The sequence below is a fragment of the Malus sylvestris genome, chromosome 16, assembly GCF_916048215.2.
Source record: "Malus sylvestris chromosome 16, drMalSylv7.2, whole genome shotgun sequence".
NCBI lineage: Eukaryota > Viridiplantae > Streptophyta > Magnoliopsida > Rosales > Rosaceae > Malus > Malus sylvestris.
The window spans coordinates 12705755-12723254 of record NC_062275.1 but is presented as its reverse complement, the minus strand read 5'-3'; the positions used below and the strand labels follow the sequence as shown (position 1 = coordinate 12723254).

Sequence of the window (17500 nt, the reverse complement as noted above, 5' to 3'; positions counted from 1 at the left end):
ACGAACAACGTAAATAAAACTAATACAAGCATCGGAAATAACATAGTATTGTCTGACTCATGGGGATATGAGAAAGTGCTTTTAGTGCCAAAACGAGTAATACTAATAAAAGGCTGCACCGTGCTTCTTACATTTTCATTACTATTTTCATTACTATTAATTCGATATGTGTTTAAAAAATAAGTTTTTTCATTGTTTTTCGTCGTTAATAAATATAATAAACGCAAATTTTTTTTAATAATTTCGGGTCCTTCTTTATCTTTACCCCATAGAGACATTGAATAGAACGAACTACTTTTTTTGCCACTGTAAGTTTGAAAATAAACGTTTAAATGTCCTTCAAAAGCAAGTAAATAGATCCGAAACATATAAAATGCAGTTAATCCTGCTGTGGACCAAGCTATTATTGCAAAAATAGGTGAATACAACCAACTATCATTAAGAATTTCATCTTTGGACCAAAAACAAGCAAGGGGTGGAATACCAGAAAGAGAAAGTGTACCCAATAAAAAAGCAGTTTTTGTAATTGGTACATGTTTTCTTAAACCGCCCATAAGAACCATATTCTGACTTTTATCTGGAGAATATCCAACAATAGCTTCCATCGCATGAATAATTGATCCAGATCCTAAGAACAACAATGCCTTCGAATAAGCATGAGTAATCAAATGAAATAAAGCAGCTCGATAAGACCCCATACCTAGAGCTAACATCATATAACCCAATTGAGACATTGTAGAATAAGCTAAGCTTTTCTTAATATCTTTTTGAGCAAGAGCTAAAGTGGCTCCTAAAAATAATGTTATTATACCTATCAAAGCTATTAGATTTAGAATGTAAGGTATAACTATGAAAAGAGGAAGAAGCCGAGCTACAAGAAAAATTCCTGCTGCTACCATAGTAGCGGCATGTATAAGAGCCGAAATGGGGGTAGGCCCTTCCATGGCATCAGGTAACCATACATGAAGGGGAAATTGGGCGGATTTAGCAACAGCGCCGGCAAATAATAGGGAGGCGCATAAAGTAACAAATAAAAAATTAACTTCATTATTATAAACCAAGTTATTGAATATTTCAAACAAATCCCGAAATTCGAAACTACCTGTTATCCAATAAAAACCCAAAATTCCTAATAATAAACCAAAATCCCCAACACGATTAGTTACAAACGCTTTTTGACAAGCATTCGCGGCACTGGGTCGTGTGAACCAAAAACCTATTAATAGATAAGAACACACTCCAACTAATTCCCAAAAAATATAAATTTGTATCAAATTAGAACTAGTAACTAATCCCAACATTGAAGTATTGGAAAAACTCATATAAGCAAAAAATCTCAAATATCCCTGATCATGAGACATATAATTGTCACTATAAATAAGAACCATAATTCCAACAGTAGTGATTAATATCGACATAATAGAAGTAAGTGGATCAACCAAGCAGCCAAATTCTAAAGAAAAATCATTATTGATGGTCCAAGACCATACATATTGATAGACAGAATTATTATTTATTTGCTGAATAGAAAAAAGGGCTGAAAAAACCATAACTATACTTAATAATAAAACACTAGGAAAAGCCCACATACGGCGAAGATTTTTTGTTGCCGTTGGAAAAAGTAGAAGTCCTGTTCCAATTAAGATAGGAACTGGAAGTGGAATGAAAGGTATAATCCATGAATATTGATATGTATATTCCATAAAAAAAAAAAAAAAAAAATTATCTTAATTAATTGTTTCTGAGTCACCGGTTCTTATTTCTTTTCTTTTGAAAGGGGTCGGTTAATAAAAAAAAAATTAAGATATATAAAATAAAACTTAAATAGAATTTTCTAGCCTTAATTATTCTGAATCTTTCCAAACTACTTCAAATATTTAAAATCAAGAGGTTATAATTGGTCAAATGATATAAATAAGTCACTAGTGAAAAATAAATACGTATTTAATTTTATTAATACTGAATTGTTAATATTAAATTCAAATTTTTAAATAAAATTTTATGAAGATAAAAAATGAAAATTAGAATTTTCATTTTAATTATTACGTATTACAATAATTTTTTTATATCTATAGAACAAGGATAAATAATTATACCAAAAACAGTATTTGATATGAATCATAAAGCCCATAACTAAAACTATTTATTGTAATTCGGTTATTTAGAATCATTAACCAATTTGTTTTGTAACTAATTGTTTGTCTTCCATTACAATAAAAGCTATTTGTAGGAAATGCTATGATATCCAACACTTTAATTTTACGGAAAAAAAAGGGGGCAAATAAAATGCCTTTAAATTATGTATTTTGTATCCTTTAACAGATTAACTACTAGTCTCATTTGATAATTAAAATTTTGTGGACTCTTTCTTCGAGCTTGACCAATTAAATTAATATTAAATTAATTAATATAATAAAAAAAATTATTAAAGTTTTTTTTTATTAAGCGGGAGAAGGATTGGGTTATTAAACTTTTCGATTTTTTTATTACATGTATAAATGTAACATGACGAAAATAGAAAGAAAACGAAACGGACAATCTTTTTTTTTTTTTTTATCAACTTCAATCTATTTGGCATAGTGTACCTTATCGTTCTTATTAATATTTTATGTGATTTTTACCCCCCCCCCCTTTTTTTTTTGGAGTCTAATTTAGAGAAAAAATAGATAGAGAATAGTAAAGAACAATTAATTTTGAACAATAGATGTCTTTCACATCCAACCGAAAAACCTATTATAACTTTTTAATGGCAGTTCCAAAAAAGCGCACCTCTATTTCAAAAAAACGTATTCGTAAAAATATTTGGAAAAGGAAGGGATATAGGGCAGCATTGAAAGCTTTTTCGTTAGCGAAATCTCTTTCTACCGGGAGTTCTAAAAGTTTTTTTTGTGTAACAAATAAATAATCTGAATCGTTCTAATAACTAATAAAGTGATATAATTTTGTTTATAGTTTATTTATAAGTTATAAAAATGATAAATAATATTTATCAATTATAATTAATATTAACATCATAATAGTAAAAGAATAAATATTAATATATAAGATAAATTAAAATATAAACAATATACATTAAAAATAAAATAAATAAAAAAGAATTTGAATTAGTCTCATAATGTTTTAATTTAAACGAATATAAAATTGAATTTGTTTTACTTAAATTTGAAGCCAAATTTTTCTTTCGTTTCTGATATAGATAAGAATTCTGTTGTCTACTGAATTCTAAAAATGAATGGTACTTTTTTGTTTGAAAAAAGGGTAAACGCAAGCGCAAGGTTTCGCCTTTCATTTTAGTATGTTTTATCATTTTCCGGATGGGGATTATCACTTTCCCCATCGCCCTTACTCAATAATAAAAAGAATTTTTTTTTAGTTATATTTTTGATTTTATATTATAAAGAAGAGGTCGTTGAAACTAATTGATTAAGTTTAAAATGTTTTTTTATAATCTTTTAAACCATTATTTTGGGTTTTAGAAATTATTATCACTATATAAATTCCTTAAACCCAATTAAATTAATAAAAGCCCCGTTTACATTTTTAGGTAGTTATATGACGAATGCGCCAATTTTGAGTGATCTATTTTAGATCCTATGTTTCGATTGGAAGATCGATCAAGATATAATATATATATATTAATTAAAAAATTTAGAAAATATTTTGAAGTACGGTACAATTTCTATACGAAATTTTTTTATATGATTGATACGACCATCCCAAATACCTAACTTAATGGGTTTGCTAAATCTTAACGCAAATTCTCTACACAACAAAAAATCCTAACGCAACCTAACTATGCAAATATTTACATAAATCTTTTGAGTGTATCGCTGAAATTGTGTTATATAAAAATTCGATTTTTTTATTAATCGATAAAATGAATTTTTTATTTTAGATTAATAAAATAAATGATAAAAGAAATTAATCATTAAAAAATGCAAACGAGGCAGAACATTTTTTTTACTTATATCCAGGGATTGAAGTAAAAATTATCTAGTTACAACTGTTCCATTTTAGTTTTAGGAGAGCATAAAGTAATAGCCTACGAAAAAATACATTGTTAGTTCAGTTAAATTTAAATAAAATTGACATCCTAAAATACTAAATAACTAAATAAAAAGATAATAATAAGAAAAATAAATATTATTAACGTTAACGAAAACGTTTTAATCCCTAATTTTTAAACAAGTTTTTATTCATCAATTTGAATGGTTTCCTAAAAAAAAATATTGGATTGAATTAACTCCTTCAAGCTCGACGATTGAATAAAAATAGGTTATTATGATTTCGAATAAGCCGCTATGGTGAAATCGGTAGACACGCTGCTCTTAGGAAGCAGTGCTAGAGCATCTCGGTTCGAGTCCGAGTGGCGGCATGGCATCTTCTAAAAGAGTAAGTCCTATAATGAATTCAATTCCCGATTTCAATTCCTATAATTGAGGGACGCCCTTATAAATTTAATAATTTTTATGATATTTTCAACTTTAGAGCATATATTAACTCATATATCCTTTTCGATCGTTTCAATTGTAATTACAATTCATTTGATAATTTTATTAGTCGATGAAATCGTAGGACTAGATGATTCGTCAGAAAAGGGGATGATAGCTACTTTTTTCTGCATAACAGGATTATTAGTTACTCGTTGGATGTATTTGAGGCATTTACCATTAAGTGATTTATATGAATCATTAATTTTTCTTTCGTGGAGTTTTTCCATTATTCATATTATTCCGTATTTTAAAAAACATAAAAACCATTTAAGCGCAATAACCGCGCCAAGTGCTATTTTTACTCAAGGTTTTGCTACTTCGGGTCTTTTAACTGAAATGCATCAATCCGCGATATTAGTACCCGCTCTCCAATCCCATTGGTTAATGATGCACGTAAGTATGATGGTATTGAGCTATGCAGCTCTTTTGTGTGGATCTTTATTATCACTAGCTCTTCTAGTCATTACATTTCGAAAATTCATAAGGATTTTTAGTAAAAGCAATAATTTAGAAAATGAGTCAGTTTACTTTAGTGAGATTCAATACGTGAACGAAAGAAACAATGTCTTACGAAACACTTCTTTTATTTCGTCTCAAAATTATTACAGGTATCAATTGATTCAACAATTGGATCGTTGGAGTTATCGTATTATTAGTCTAGGGTTTATCCTTTTAACCGTAGGTATTCTTTCAGGAGCAGTATGGGCTAATGAAGCATGGGGATCATATTGGAATTGGGATCCAAAGGAGACTTGGGCATTTATTACTTGGACCATATTCGCTATTTATTTACATATTAGAACAAATAAAAATTTTGAAAGTGTAAATTCTGCAATTGTGGCCTCAATGGGCTTTCTTATAATTTGGATATGCTATTTTGGGGTTAATCTATTAGGAATAGGGTTGCATAGTTATGGTTCATTTACATTAACATCTAATTGAATAAAAGACTTGACGAATAGAAACATAGGACGGCATACAGGTATATATACGAAAACTTCATGTAAACAATCAAGAACCATTTGAATCATTTCCATTACTTGATTCAAATGGTTCTCACAAATTCAAAAGATATCTAGTTATAATAGAATTCCAATTTATTTATTTTACTTAAAAGAATATAAAAGACTCATTTTTTTATTGTACAATCAACCATTTTTAAAATCATGGGATTTCAGTTTCATTTTTTGGTTTACTCACAAAAACTATCGAAAAAAATAATTGGATATAATAGCTTCGACCTTGTCAACTGATAATGATAAAACGAAATCGGGATAAACACCAATACCTATTACAGGTAAAAGGATAGAGATCGAAACAAATAATTCTCGCGGTCCAGAATCAAAAAAATAAGAGTTTGGGGCATTAAAAAGCTTGTATCCATAGAACATCTGGCGTAACATAGATAATGAATAAATAGGAGTTAATATCATTCCAATTGCCATTACAAAAGTTATTAATATTTTTGTCATTAAAAGATATTTTTGACTAGTAAGTATTCCAAAAAAAACTAACAATTCGGCAACAAAACCGCTCATGCCCGGTAATGCAAGAGAAGCCATTGATAAGATACTGAAAGTCGTGAATATTTTTGGAATTGCGATAGCCATTCCGCCCATTTCGTCGAGATAAACAAGACGTATTCTATCATAACTCGTTCCGGCCAAGAAAAAAAGCGCAGCGCCAATAAATCCGTGAGAGATTATTTGTAAAATGGCTCCGTTGAGTCCTGTATCGCTTATAGAACCAATTCCTATAATTATGAAACCCATATGAGATACAGAAGAGTAGGCTATTCTTTTTTTTAAATTACGCTGACCGGGAGATGTTGAAGCTGCATAGATTATTTGAATTGTGCCTACTATAATCAACCAGGGAGAGAATATAGAATGGGCGTGGGGTAATAATTCCATATTGATCCGAACCAATCCATACGCTCCCATTTTTAATAAGATTCCGGCTAAAAGCATACAAGTACTGTAATGTGCCTCTCCATGGGTGTCTGGTAACCATGTATGTAAGGGTATGATCGGTGATTTGACAGCAAAAGCAATAAGAAATCCAATATAGAATATTATTTCCAGTGCTACAGGATACGATTGATTAGCTGATGTTTCAAAATTTAATGTTGGTTCATTGGAACCATATAAACCAATACCCAAAACTCCCATTAATAAAAAAACGGAACTTCCTGCAGTGTACAAAATAAATTTTGTAGCCGAATACAAACGTTTCTTTCCCCCCCACATGGATAGAAGTAGATAAACTGGAATTAATTCTAACTCCCACATGATGAAAAAAAGTAAAAGGTCTCGAGAAGAAAATGGTCCTATTTGACCGCTATACATTGCTAACATCAGAAAATGGAATAGTCGGGAATCTCGAGTAATCGGCCGAGCCGCTAAAGTAGCTAAAGTTGTGATAAATCCTGTCAGTAAAATGGGTCCTATAGAAATTCCATCTATTCCCAATCTCCAGTAAAAATCAAAAAAATCGATCCATTTATAATCCTCTGTCAGTTGCATTAATGGATCATCCAATTGGAAACGATAACCGAATGCATAGGTTGTTAGAAGGAGTTCCATTGTGCATATACCTATAGTATACCACCGAATTATCTTATTTCCTCTATGAGGGAGAAAGAAAATTAAGGAACCCGCGAATATTGGCAAAACTACAACTAGCGTTAACCAAGGAAAATTATTCATGGTAAAAACAAGATAAACTTGGACCAGAAAAACCCGTGCTCAAAATAAATAGTTTTTGAGCGCGGGTTTTTGTCGGTAAAGGTAAAAAAATCAAATGTATTCAAGTGGGGTTTTCTGGAACGTATTAATAAGCCAGACCCATACTTCGAGTTGTTTCATGCCATAAATAAACTCGAACACTCAAGAAATCTGTCGGACAGGCGGATTCACATCTCTTACAACCGACACAGTCCTCTGTTCTTGGAGCAGAAGCAATTTGCTTAGCTTTACACCCGTCCCAAGGTATCATTTCTAATACATCCGTTGGGCAGGCGCGCACGCATTGAGTACACCCTATACACGTATCATAAATCTTTACTGAATGTGACATTTGGATCTATAAATTTTTGAATGTCAGAAAGTTTCGATCTAGTAAACTTGTAAATGAATCATATATTTAGACACCAGATGAATCAATAATTTATCATAATTTTTCTAATCAATCTACTTCTGGATTGACTCATGCGATAGAGCCAAGATACTTTAATTTCTTACATTTTTGAAAACATGTATTATTACGTAATGTATGGTCATGGTAATTCTAATTTATGAATATTAGAATTTATATGATTAATACTACTTATTCAACAAATTCGATTGATTGATACGAGTTGATTTTCTGTTACGATAAATTGATGAAACAATAGCCGGGCCAATAGCTGCTTCAGCGGCTGCAATAGCTATAACAAAAATTGAGAAAATATTTCCTTTTAATTGGCGACTATCAAAAAAATCAGAAAATGTTACGAAATTCATATTAACCGCATTCAGTATAAGTTCAAGACACATAAGGGCTCTAACCATATTCCGGCTCGTGATCAATCCATAGATACCGATAGAAAATAAGTAGGCACTCAAAACAAGTACATGTTCGAGCATCATTGACCAACTCCTTATCAATTTCGATTCATTTCAATATGAACTGAACAACAATTCAACAGATTCAATTGACTAGAATAAAAAAAAGTACGGAACAAAGGCAGATTTTCTATTGTTAATAGAATAGATTGAATAATTTCTATTTTAGACATAAACAATCTTTAATTAAAGGGAAATAAATGTAATGTAATAAAACCGAACAGAGTTTAATGTGCATTGCTAATTCTATAAATTTTTTACTGTCGCGCCACGGCAATTGCACCTATCAAAGCGGCTAAAAGAATTATCGAAACGAATTCAAATGGAAGAAAAAAATCTGTTGATAAATGAATTCCAATTTGTTGACTATTACTTATCAAATCTTGCTCTATAATCTGGTTTGATCTTGTAGTCCAAATAATTCCGTACCATGACGTATCCGTAATAATAATCATGAGTAAAACAAAAATACTTGTACAAACTGGCAAAGTAACCACATCCCCAATGGTCCAAAGATTCAAATCTTTGTAATATTCTGAACCATTCATGAACATCACAGCAAATACGATTAAAACATTTATAGCTCCCACGTAAATAAGGAGTTGTGCAGCAGCTACAAAATAAGAGTTTAATAGAATATAGAATAAGGATATACAAACAAGAACCAGTCCCAATGAAAAGGCAGAATAAATGGGGTTGGTAAATAATACCACCCCCATACCTCCTAGTATAAGAACCGATCCCAGAAAGACTAAAAGAAAATCATGTATTGGTCCGGGCAAATCCATTATATGTAAAATAAGAGATAAATAGAAATGTTTTTCATGACCTTATTGAGACCCGACCAGAAAATTTTTTTTTTATGATTTTTGAGCAATTCCTAATTTAATCCTAAGTAAATAAATACTAAGGGATATGAATAAATGTGAGTACTATTATTGGACTAATTTCATTCTTTATCTGAAAGAGTCGTTCTAATTCTAAACTATATATTTTAAAACAATTATGGATATATTAATTAATGGATTTTCAATCCAAATTAAGACGCGTTTCTTACCAACCAATCAATAGTTGGTATTTGTAGTTATTGACCAAACAACACGAAAGAAACCTAAATTCCTTCTATATTAGTTATTAGTAAAGTAATTATAAATTATTCGTTAATAAGAGATTTACTTATTTATTTGAGGCGAATTCAAAATTGTTCGAATTGTATAATCGTCAATTACTGACATTGGTAAACGACCCAAAGCAATTTGATTATAATTCAATTCGTGACGATCATAAGTAGAAAGTTCATATTCTTCAGTCATTGATAAACAATTCGTTGGACAATACTCAACGCAATTACCACAAAATATACAGACTCCGAAATCAATACTGTAATTAAGCAGCCGTTTCTTGCGAATATCATTTTCCAATTTCCAATCAACAACGGGTAGATCTATAGGACATACACGAACGCATACTTCACAAGCAATACATTTATCAAATTCAAAATGGATTCGACCGCGGAAACGATCCGCGGTGATTAATTTTTCATAAGGATATTGAATAGTTACGGGTAAACGATTTGCGTGGGATAAAGTAATCATGAAACTTTGACCAATGTACCTTGCAGCTCGTACTGTTTGTTGACCATAATTCATGAACCCAGTTACCATAGAGAACATATCGTTAATATATATATGAATAGTTTTATGTTTGTTTATTTCTCTTGTTTGAGACACATTGTGAATATAGAATGTTACTTTACAGTGAAAAGAGTTGGAAAGAAGTTGTTAATAATAGATTACCGAGAGAAATAGGTAAAAGAAATTTCCATCCAAGATTCAATAGTTGGTCCATTCTTAGCCTCGGTAAAGTCCATCTTGTTGTGATAGGAATGAACAAGAACAAATAAGTTTTAGCTAATGTAATAAAGATACCAATTATCGCTCCAAAAACGCCACATGTTTTATTTATTTCAAAAAGCTCAGAAACATATATGTCCGGAATAGATATATTCCAACCTCCCAAGTAAAGAACTGTTACAAATAATGAAGAAACCAATAGGTTTAGATAGGAAGCAACATAAAATAACCCAAATTTTATACCCGAGTATTCGGTTTGATAACCTGCTACTAACTCTTCTTCTGCTTCTGGTAAATCAAAAGGTAATCTCTCACATTCTGCTAGGGAAGAAATAATAAAAATGATAAACCCTATAGGCTGACGCCACAAATTCCATCCCCAAAAACCATATTTTGATTGCGCCTCAACAATATCAATTGTACTTAAACTGTTAGATAATTATAGTCGGTGATACCATCACTGTTACCATCGCTATTACAGAACCGTACATGAGATTTTCACCTCATACGGCTCCTTGAAGGCCAGAAATAAATATAGGGACCGCGTCAGTATTCTTTTTTGAATCTTGATATGTTTGTAGGATGGATAACTATCGGCCGGTCCCAAATTAGACCAATTGAATTCTGTCTGTTAGAATTATTTTAATTCAAAATAAAATCAAAAAAGTACTTCTGAATTGATCTCATCCTTTCTTTAATTTAATTAATTTCAATAATTATTTCAATTCTTCTTTGTTCAGTAATAACTTAACTGTTCAATAAAATACTTCTTGTAAAAATATCAATAACCCGTTGGTTTCACGTACGAAAAAAAAATTCTATATTAATTAATGAATTATGACACAAATTCTATATCTATTAATATGTATATGGGAAAGAATAAAAGTAACAAATAATAAATAAAGTATATCTTTTTTTTTTTTTTTTTTTTTTCGTTCCTATTCTTCTTTCTATTTCTGAGAAAAAGAGGGCTTTCAAAATAAAGTAAAGGATTATTTCGTTTCGAATAGTTATTTATTAAATCGGTGGATAGGAGTATACTCTGGATCGGAATCGTGTCATGGGGAGTACTGCCTGATCATTTCTACCAACTTAAAGCCCCAATTAGTATTCTTTGTTTGTATATTATGTAAAAATGTCCTTTTGGAGAATTTACATAGTCTCCATTACTAATCCTTTCCATATGTTCGTGTTTCTAACCATCCACTCGTTTTTGCTCAATCCCCCGTTATGCTAATACATAAAAATGATAGTGAAAACTCAATACGGTTGATCTTTTGAACCCGCTTCAAGTCAGGATGACTAATCAACCAATCTTGGGGGAAACGGTCTCTTCTGTTTATGTTTATTTCCGCTTAACTCTCTAACTCTTATACATAGAAAATGAGAATCAATCTTTTTACTGCGAATTTATATATAAGCTGTTTTCTTTCACTCATATAACTATTTGATTTAGTTCATCAACCCGAATAATGAATAAAAAAAAAATTAAGATATCTACTCAATCCATTCCAACCCTTTCCTTGAAAGGAAGGAATAGAGAAAAGTTTATGTCTATGTATCAACGAATCGCACGTAGAGATATTGATAACACACATAAAGTTAATGGTATTTCATAACTAATCGATTGAGCAGCAGCTCGTAGACCGCCTAAAAAGGAATATTTATTATTTGACCCGTATCCCGACATAAGAAGTCCAATTGGAGCAATACTGGAAATAGCAATCCATAAAAAAACACCGATATTGAGATCCGCTAAAACAAGGTGATATCCAAAAGGAACTACTGAATAGCTTACTAAAATTGATATGACTGCTATGGATGGCCCGATACTGAATAAACGAGTATCCCCCCTAGATGGAAAAAGATTTTCTTTGAAAAGTAGTTTTGTCCCATCTGCTAGAGCTTGAAGAACTCCCAAAGGGCCGGCGTATTCAGGTCCAATACGTTGTTGTATCCCTGCCGATATTTCTCTTTCTAACCATACAATTACCAGTACGCCTATTGTGATTCCCACTACAAGAGTCAAAATAGGAACAAGAACCCATAGAATTCCATAAACCTCTTTAAAAAATTCTAATCTAGAAAAAGAATCGATATCTTGTACTTCCGGTGTATCAATTATCATTTCAACGATCAACTTCTCCCATAATGATATCTATACTACCTAGTATCGTCATAATATCAGCCAATTTCATTCTTTTAACTAACCGCGGAAGAATTTGCAAATTGATAAAACCCGGCGGGCGGATTTTCCATCTCCAAGGAAAACCACTCTGATCCCCTATGAGAAAAATTCCCAATTCTCCCTTTGGGGCTTCTACTCTCACATAAAGTTCTTGTTTCGGCAATTCAAATGTAGGAGACGGCTTTTTACTAATAAATCGATATTCAAAATCATTCCATTCCGGATTCCTTTCTCTATCAAAGTATCGTATTTCTAAATTCTCATAGGGTCCCCCTGGAATTCCTTCCAGGGCCTGTTGAATAATTTTTACGGATTCTATCATTTCACCAATTCGGACTAGATAACGAGCCAATGAATCTCCTTCTTTTTGCCACTGTACTTCCCAATCAAATTCGTCGTAACATTCATAATGATCAACTTTACGAAGATCCCATTGTATTCCGGAAGCTCGCAGCATTGGTCCCGATAAACCCCAATTTATTACTTCCTCTCTACCAATAATGCCTACTCCCTCGACTCGTTCTAAAAAAATAGGATTTCGTGTAATAAGTTTTTGATATTCAGCAACTCTTGTTAAAAAATAATCGCAGAAATCCAAACATTTATCTATCCAGCCATGAGGTAGATCGGCCGCTACTCCTCCGATACGAAAATAATTATGCATCATTCTCATACCGGTGGCAGCTTCGAATAGATCATATACTAATTCTCTTTCTCTGAAAATATAGAAAAAGGGAGTTTGTGCACCAATATCCGCCATAAAAGGACCGAGCCATAACAGATGAGAAGCTATACGACTCAACTCCAACATAATTATTCTGATATAGCTGGCTCTTTTAGGTACTTGAATATTTCCCAACTGTTCCGGTCCGTTTACAGTTATTGCTTCTGTGAACATAGTAGCTAAATAATCCCACCGTGTTACATAAGGCAAATATTGTATAATTGTTCGATTTTCCGCAATTTTTTCCATTCCTCGGTGTAAATAACCCAATATTGGTTCACAGTCAATAACATCTTCACCATCTAGAGTAATGATGAGTCGAAGAACACCATGCATTGATGGGTGGTGGGGGCCCATATTGACTATCATGAGGTCTTTTCTTGTAGCCGGTATATTCATAGGTTTTTCCTCGATTCATTCTTTCATGAATTGCTGAAAACGAAAAAAAGTTCATTAAAATTCAAGATCTAATAAATCAAATAATTCAAAATGCCTTTATAAAAATAAAATTAACGAGTTTTTGACTCCCGAATATCCAACCGATTAATTAATTCTTTATAACATATTCTATTTTTCTTTGACAAATAAGACAGTAATCGTTGGCGTTTTCCCAGAATTTTACGTAAACCTCTCTGAGATAAATAGTCTTTTTTGTGTAATTGTAAATGTGAAGTAAGTCTTCGTATCCTATTGGTGAAACTAACTATTTGAAATTCAACAGATCCTCTGTTTTCGTCTTTTTCTTCTTGTGAAATAACTGAGATGAATGAATTTTTTACCATAAACTGAAATCTTCTCTCCCCCCCTCTTTTTATTTTAAGATATTTTTTATTGATAGATATCTTTATTGATCAGTAATAATAATGCCCCTAATTTTTATTTGGTATATACAATAATTTGAATTTCGTTATTAATTTCTAATTTTTTTAATTTAATAAAACTTACTCAATCCTATTTTCATTTTAAAATTGGATTTGAAAGGGGATACAAAAGTATGGTTGGTTTCTTCACTCACAAAAGATAAAAGTTTAGACCTAAAATAAGAAAATTTTGTTCATTCTAGATCTAATTGATATGTCATTGAATTAGTATCATGTATCAGAATGGAATGTAAGACAATGTATGCGTGCATCTCTTTGTCGTCATAGACCAGATATGGTATGGGAAATATAGGAAAAATGTACTATTAATGAATTTTCAATCGCGGATACATATGTATCCTTACCATACTGAAACAACTGCCATTATTGGTATTAAACCAATAACGATTCATACAAGCTAAATCTTCTAATCGATAATTGGGCCAAAGAAATAGCTTTAATTTTATAAGTTTTTTTTTATATTTTTTGCTTTTATCCACAACTTGACTGTTTACCTCATTCCCATTACAAAAAGATGCCTTTCTATGTCTATTCTTAGAATTTAAACAAATTAGAATTCGCAATTCTCTACGACGTCTAGGCGATAAAATATTTTCAGGAACAAACAAATCATAATTTTTTTTATATCTATTTCCAGTCATCTTTTGATGTTTTGTAATGACTTCATCAGAATTCTTATCAACATGTTTTTTTTCTCGGTATCTTTGATTTATTTGATGTTTACTTTTATGAACTAATGAAATACCGAGGGTTTGATACATAATAAATTTTCCATCATTTTTTATAGCTAGACGAATTGGTTCAATAATCAAAAATCCCCTTTTAATAAATTCTGTAAGAGTTACATCTTTCTGAATCGTCAAAATATCCAGACTCATTTCGCCCCTTTGAATAGAGGATATAGTAATTTCTCTTGGATTTATCAGTCTAAGCAGGAGACAATATACGTTGATGTTATTGATTATTTTTTTATTTAAAGAATCATCCCATCTCAATTGAAAATACAAATACCTTTTTAGGAAGAAATCAAACTCCGCTTTTGTATTGATCTTGTATTGCTTTTTATTTCTATGTTTTTTCATGTCCGATCCCGTATAATCTTCTTCAACATCTTTTTCTTGGTTTGAAAGAGCTGATTTAAGATCTGCTTGGCCCGTGGATTCTTTTTCTCCTTGATTTCGGTTTTCTAATTCAAGAGATTTTTTTTCATTCGACGATATTGATATAAAAGGATCTCTTTTTTTATTTCCAGTGATGCTTTTGTTTTCACTAGCATTTTTTTTTATATTAGAATTAAAAAGTAGTAATTTAATTGGTATAACCCACGGTTTCATTTTATACGTATTATAAAGTCTCACAAATTCTGGCAAGAACCAAAGTTCCAGATTTGATATGGGACGACTTAGTATTTCTTCATTCATTCCCATCCAATCCAAAAGGGGTTTTTGATTGGATAGGTTGATTTTTTGATCTTGCTGAAGTGTGAGATAAAAAAGACCCTTATTATTGATTTTATCAATTATTTGATACTTATTAACCCTAGTCTTAGTATATTTATTACTGTTAGTGTCAGTATCAATATTGATCCAGGCCTCAATATCGACCTTCGTTTTAAGACAAAAATCGAGAATTCTCCAATCAAAATATTTTCTATCCGTATTTTTATCCATATCTCGAATATCATCTTCTACCATATTAAATGATTTTTGTTTATGTGTGTTGTAATTATAAAAAATATCTTGGTTAGTTTTTACTTGTAATGGTGATCCATAAATTGAAGAGTACTTCTTAGTTTCATAATTTATAGATTTATATGCTAAAAGATCATATCCATATTGTTTTTTAAAATTATCCTTTTGATTCAATAATAAATCCGTTTCAATTTTTGTTTTTTTTTCGTAGTGAATTAATTCATCTTTTTCATATAAATCACACAAATCTTTATATAAATCTTTATTTTGAGCTATACAGTTCAATATATTTCGCCATTTTTGTGGTACTACTCTAGACCATTTAATTTGAGATACATCACATTGATATTGATAATGACTCCTTAACCAATTTGTCCATTGATTCATTCCAGAATTGCGAAGATTCTTAGGTCTTAATTCGGAATGAAATAGTTCTTGTCTTACAACAAAAAAATCCTTTATTTCATTCTTAAGAAAAAAGGGGGTTCCATTATATTGAAATACGGATTTCAATTTCTCTAACTTAATAAGTTGGGTTTGTGATAATTTGTAAAATACATATGCTTGTGAAAAGTAAGATAAGTCAAAAAAAGTCTTTGAATTTTTTTGACTAAGACTAATATTAGTATTAGAAAGTGACTCTTTTATAATCGAAATAAATTTAATTAAACTTTGATTTGTTTTATTAATTCTTTCTTGATTTGCTTCATTACTGTTAATGTTTTTATTAAAATTTTTTTTTGTTGATTCAAGAAAAAGTTGTGTATTGATACTAGGAATATTAATCATAGATAGAAAGATATCTATGTATATCTTTTCAATGAAAAATATTATAAAATAATGGGATTTACGGATTAATCGAGCAGTTCTTCTTTTTAATATCTGCCAAATATTTTTTTGTGATTCCAATCTTTTATCATCATAACTTATTTTGTTAGAACTCAAATTTCTATCTGAAGTTATAAATCCCTTTTTCTTGTCTTTTGTAATTTTTTCTATTTGATTTATGATTGTGTTTATTCTATCAGTCAGATCTTGCATTTTTTTTTCTGTTAATGAATAATTTGTCCAATTCTGAGATCTAATTTGAATGGACGATTCCTGAATCATCCGATTACTGATTATTGAATCTTTTTTAATTTCACTCAATTCATATACTTCTATTTTTCTCAATCCAAATAATATAATTGGGTTTATTTTTGAGAGTTCTTTTATTATTTCTTTTATAAACAGAATGTTTTTAATGATCCATTTTTTTGGTTTTTTTGAGACATTTAGAAAAAATTTTGTTTGTTCTTTAAAAATTCCTAGAATTATAAAACATTTCTTTTGCAATTTTTTCATTTTTTTTTTGAGTTCTTTTAAAATCGGTTCAAAAAATGAAAGTTTTTTTCTGGGAGAACCAAAAGGTAGTTCAGCTTCCATTCCAAAAATTGTTAAAAAACAAAAATCATTTTTTTGACCTTGCTTTTTCATTGGATCATTATAAGGGGCTCGTAACTTAGATCTGTGCCAAGGTTTAAGACGAAAAGGAAATAGGATCTTGATCTGAATGCCGTCTGTTAACCAGTTTTTTGGAAATTCTTTTTCTGATAATTGAACGCCGTTATAGGTACATTTAACATGCATTTCTCTATTCCAATCCTTTAAGTCCTCATACCATTCCGGAAATTGAAATAATAGTATACGGACGATATTTTTAGCTATTATCAATGAAGGTAATATAATATATTTTCTAAGAATTGATTGGGTTACTAATAAAAAACCTCTCATTACTTGAGCAAGTAAAATACTATCCCAGGCTTCCGCTATTTGTATACGCACTTTCTCCTTTCTTTTGTCTTCTTCTTTTTTGTCCTCCTCTTTTTTTTTCGCGCTTTCTTTTGTCTTTTTCTCTGTATAATTCGAAATTGTGAATTCTGTGTTTTTCCACATCCAATTTCTAAAAATTTTTTTCATCCGTTCAGAAATATCAAAAAAAAAAAAAAAAGATTTGTCTATTCGGTCCAAAAAAAGAGGGGAATGCGCATTTGCTTCAAAGAGTTTCCAAGTAACTGTTTTACGT

At 30.6% G+C, this 17500-nt stretch overlaps 3 protein-coding genes across 3 annotated transcripts in view; 1 reads left to right on the top strand and 2 right to left on the bottom strand.

The window, feature by feature from the left end:
* Window positions 1-1737, top strand: part of LOC126608297 (putative protein TIC 214 N-terminal part) — an 11990-nt gene extending 10253 nt beyond the window's left edge. The window contains exon 1 of the mRNA XM_050276160.1: window positions 1-1737. This exon is cut by the window's left edge and continues 10253 nt beyond it. The gene's annotated coding sequence lies outside the window, so the exon portion shown is untranslated.
* Window positions 1738-9646: 7909 nt separating this feature from the next.
* LOC126608296 (NAD(P)H-quinone oxidoreductase subunit 1, chloroplastic) lies at window positions 9647-12079 on the bottom strand. The gene is made up of 2 exons (XM_050276159.1): window positions 11527-12079; window positions 9647-10389 (listed from the first exon to the last, which is right to left on the bottom strand). Exons 1-2 carry the CDS (start codon window positions 12077-12079, stop codon window positions 9851-9853), a joined length of 1092 nt encoding a protein of 363 aa, XP_050132116.1. The 3' UTR covers window positions 9647-9850.
* LOC126608294 (NAD(P)H-quinone oxidoreductase subunit H, chloroplastic) lies at window positions 11837-14038 on the bottom strand. The gene has a single exon (XM_050276158.1). It carries the CDS (start codon window positions 13260-13262, stop codon window positions 12081-12083), a length of 1182 nt encoding a protein of 393 aa, XP_050132115.1. The 5' UTR covers window positions 13263-14038; the 3' UTR covers window positions 11837-12080.
* Window positions 14039-17500: the final 3462 nt, after the last annotated feature.

Excerpts from the sequence above, each read along its gene's own strand:
- LOC126608296 (XM_050276159.1), bottom strand. The coding sequence starts at position 12,079 with ATGATAATTGATACACCGGAAGTACAAGATATCGATTCTTTTTCTAGA. Across the intron at positions 10,390-11,526 it reads TGTGTTATCAATATCTCTAC|TATCTAACAGTTTAAGTACA; the intron begins GTGCGATTCGTT and ends ACCGACTATAAT.
- LOC126608294 (XM_050276158.1), bottom strand. The coding sequence starts at position 13,262 with ATGAATATACCGGCTACAAGAAAAGACCTCATGATAGTCAATATGGGC.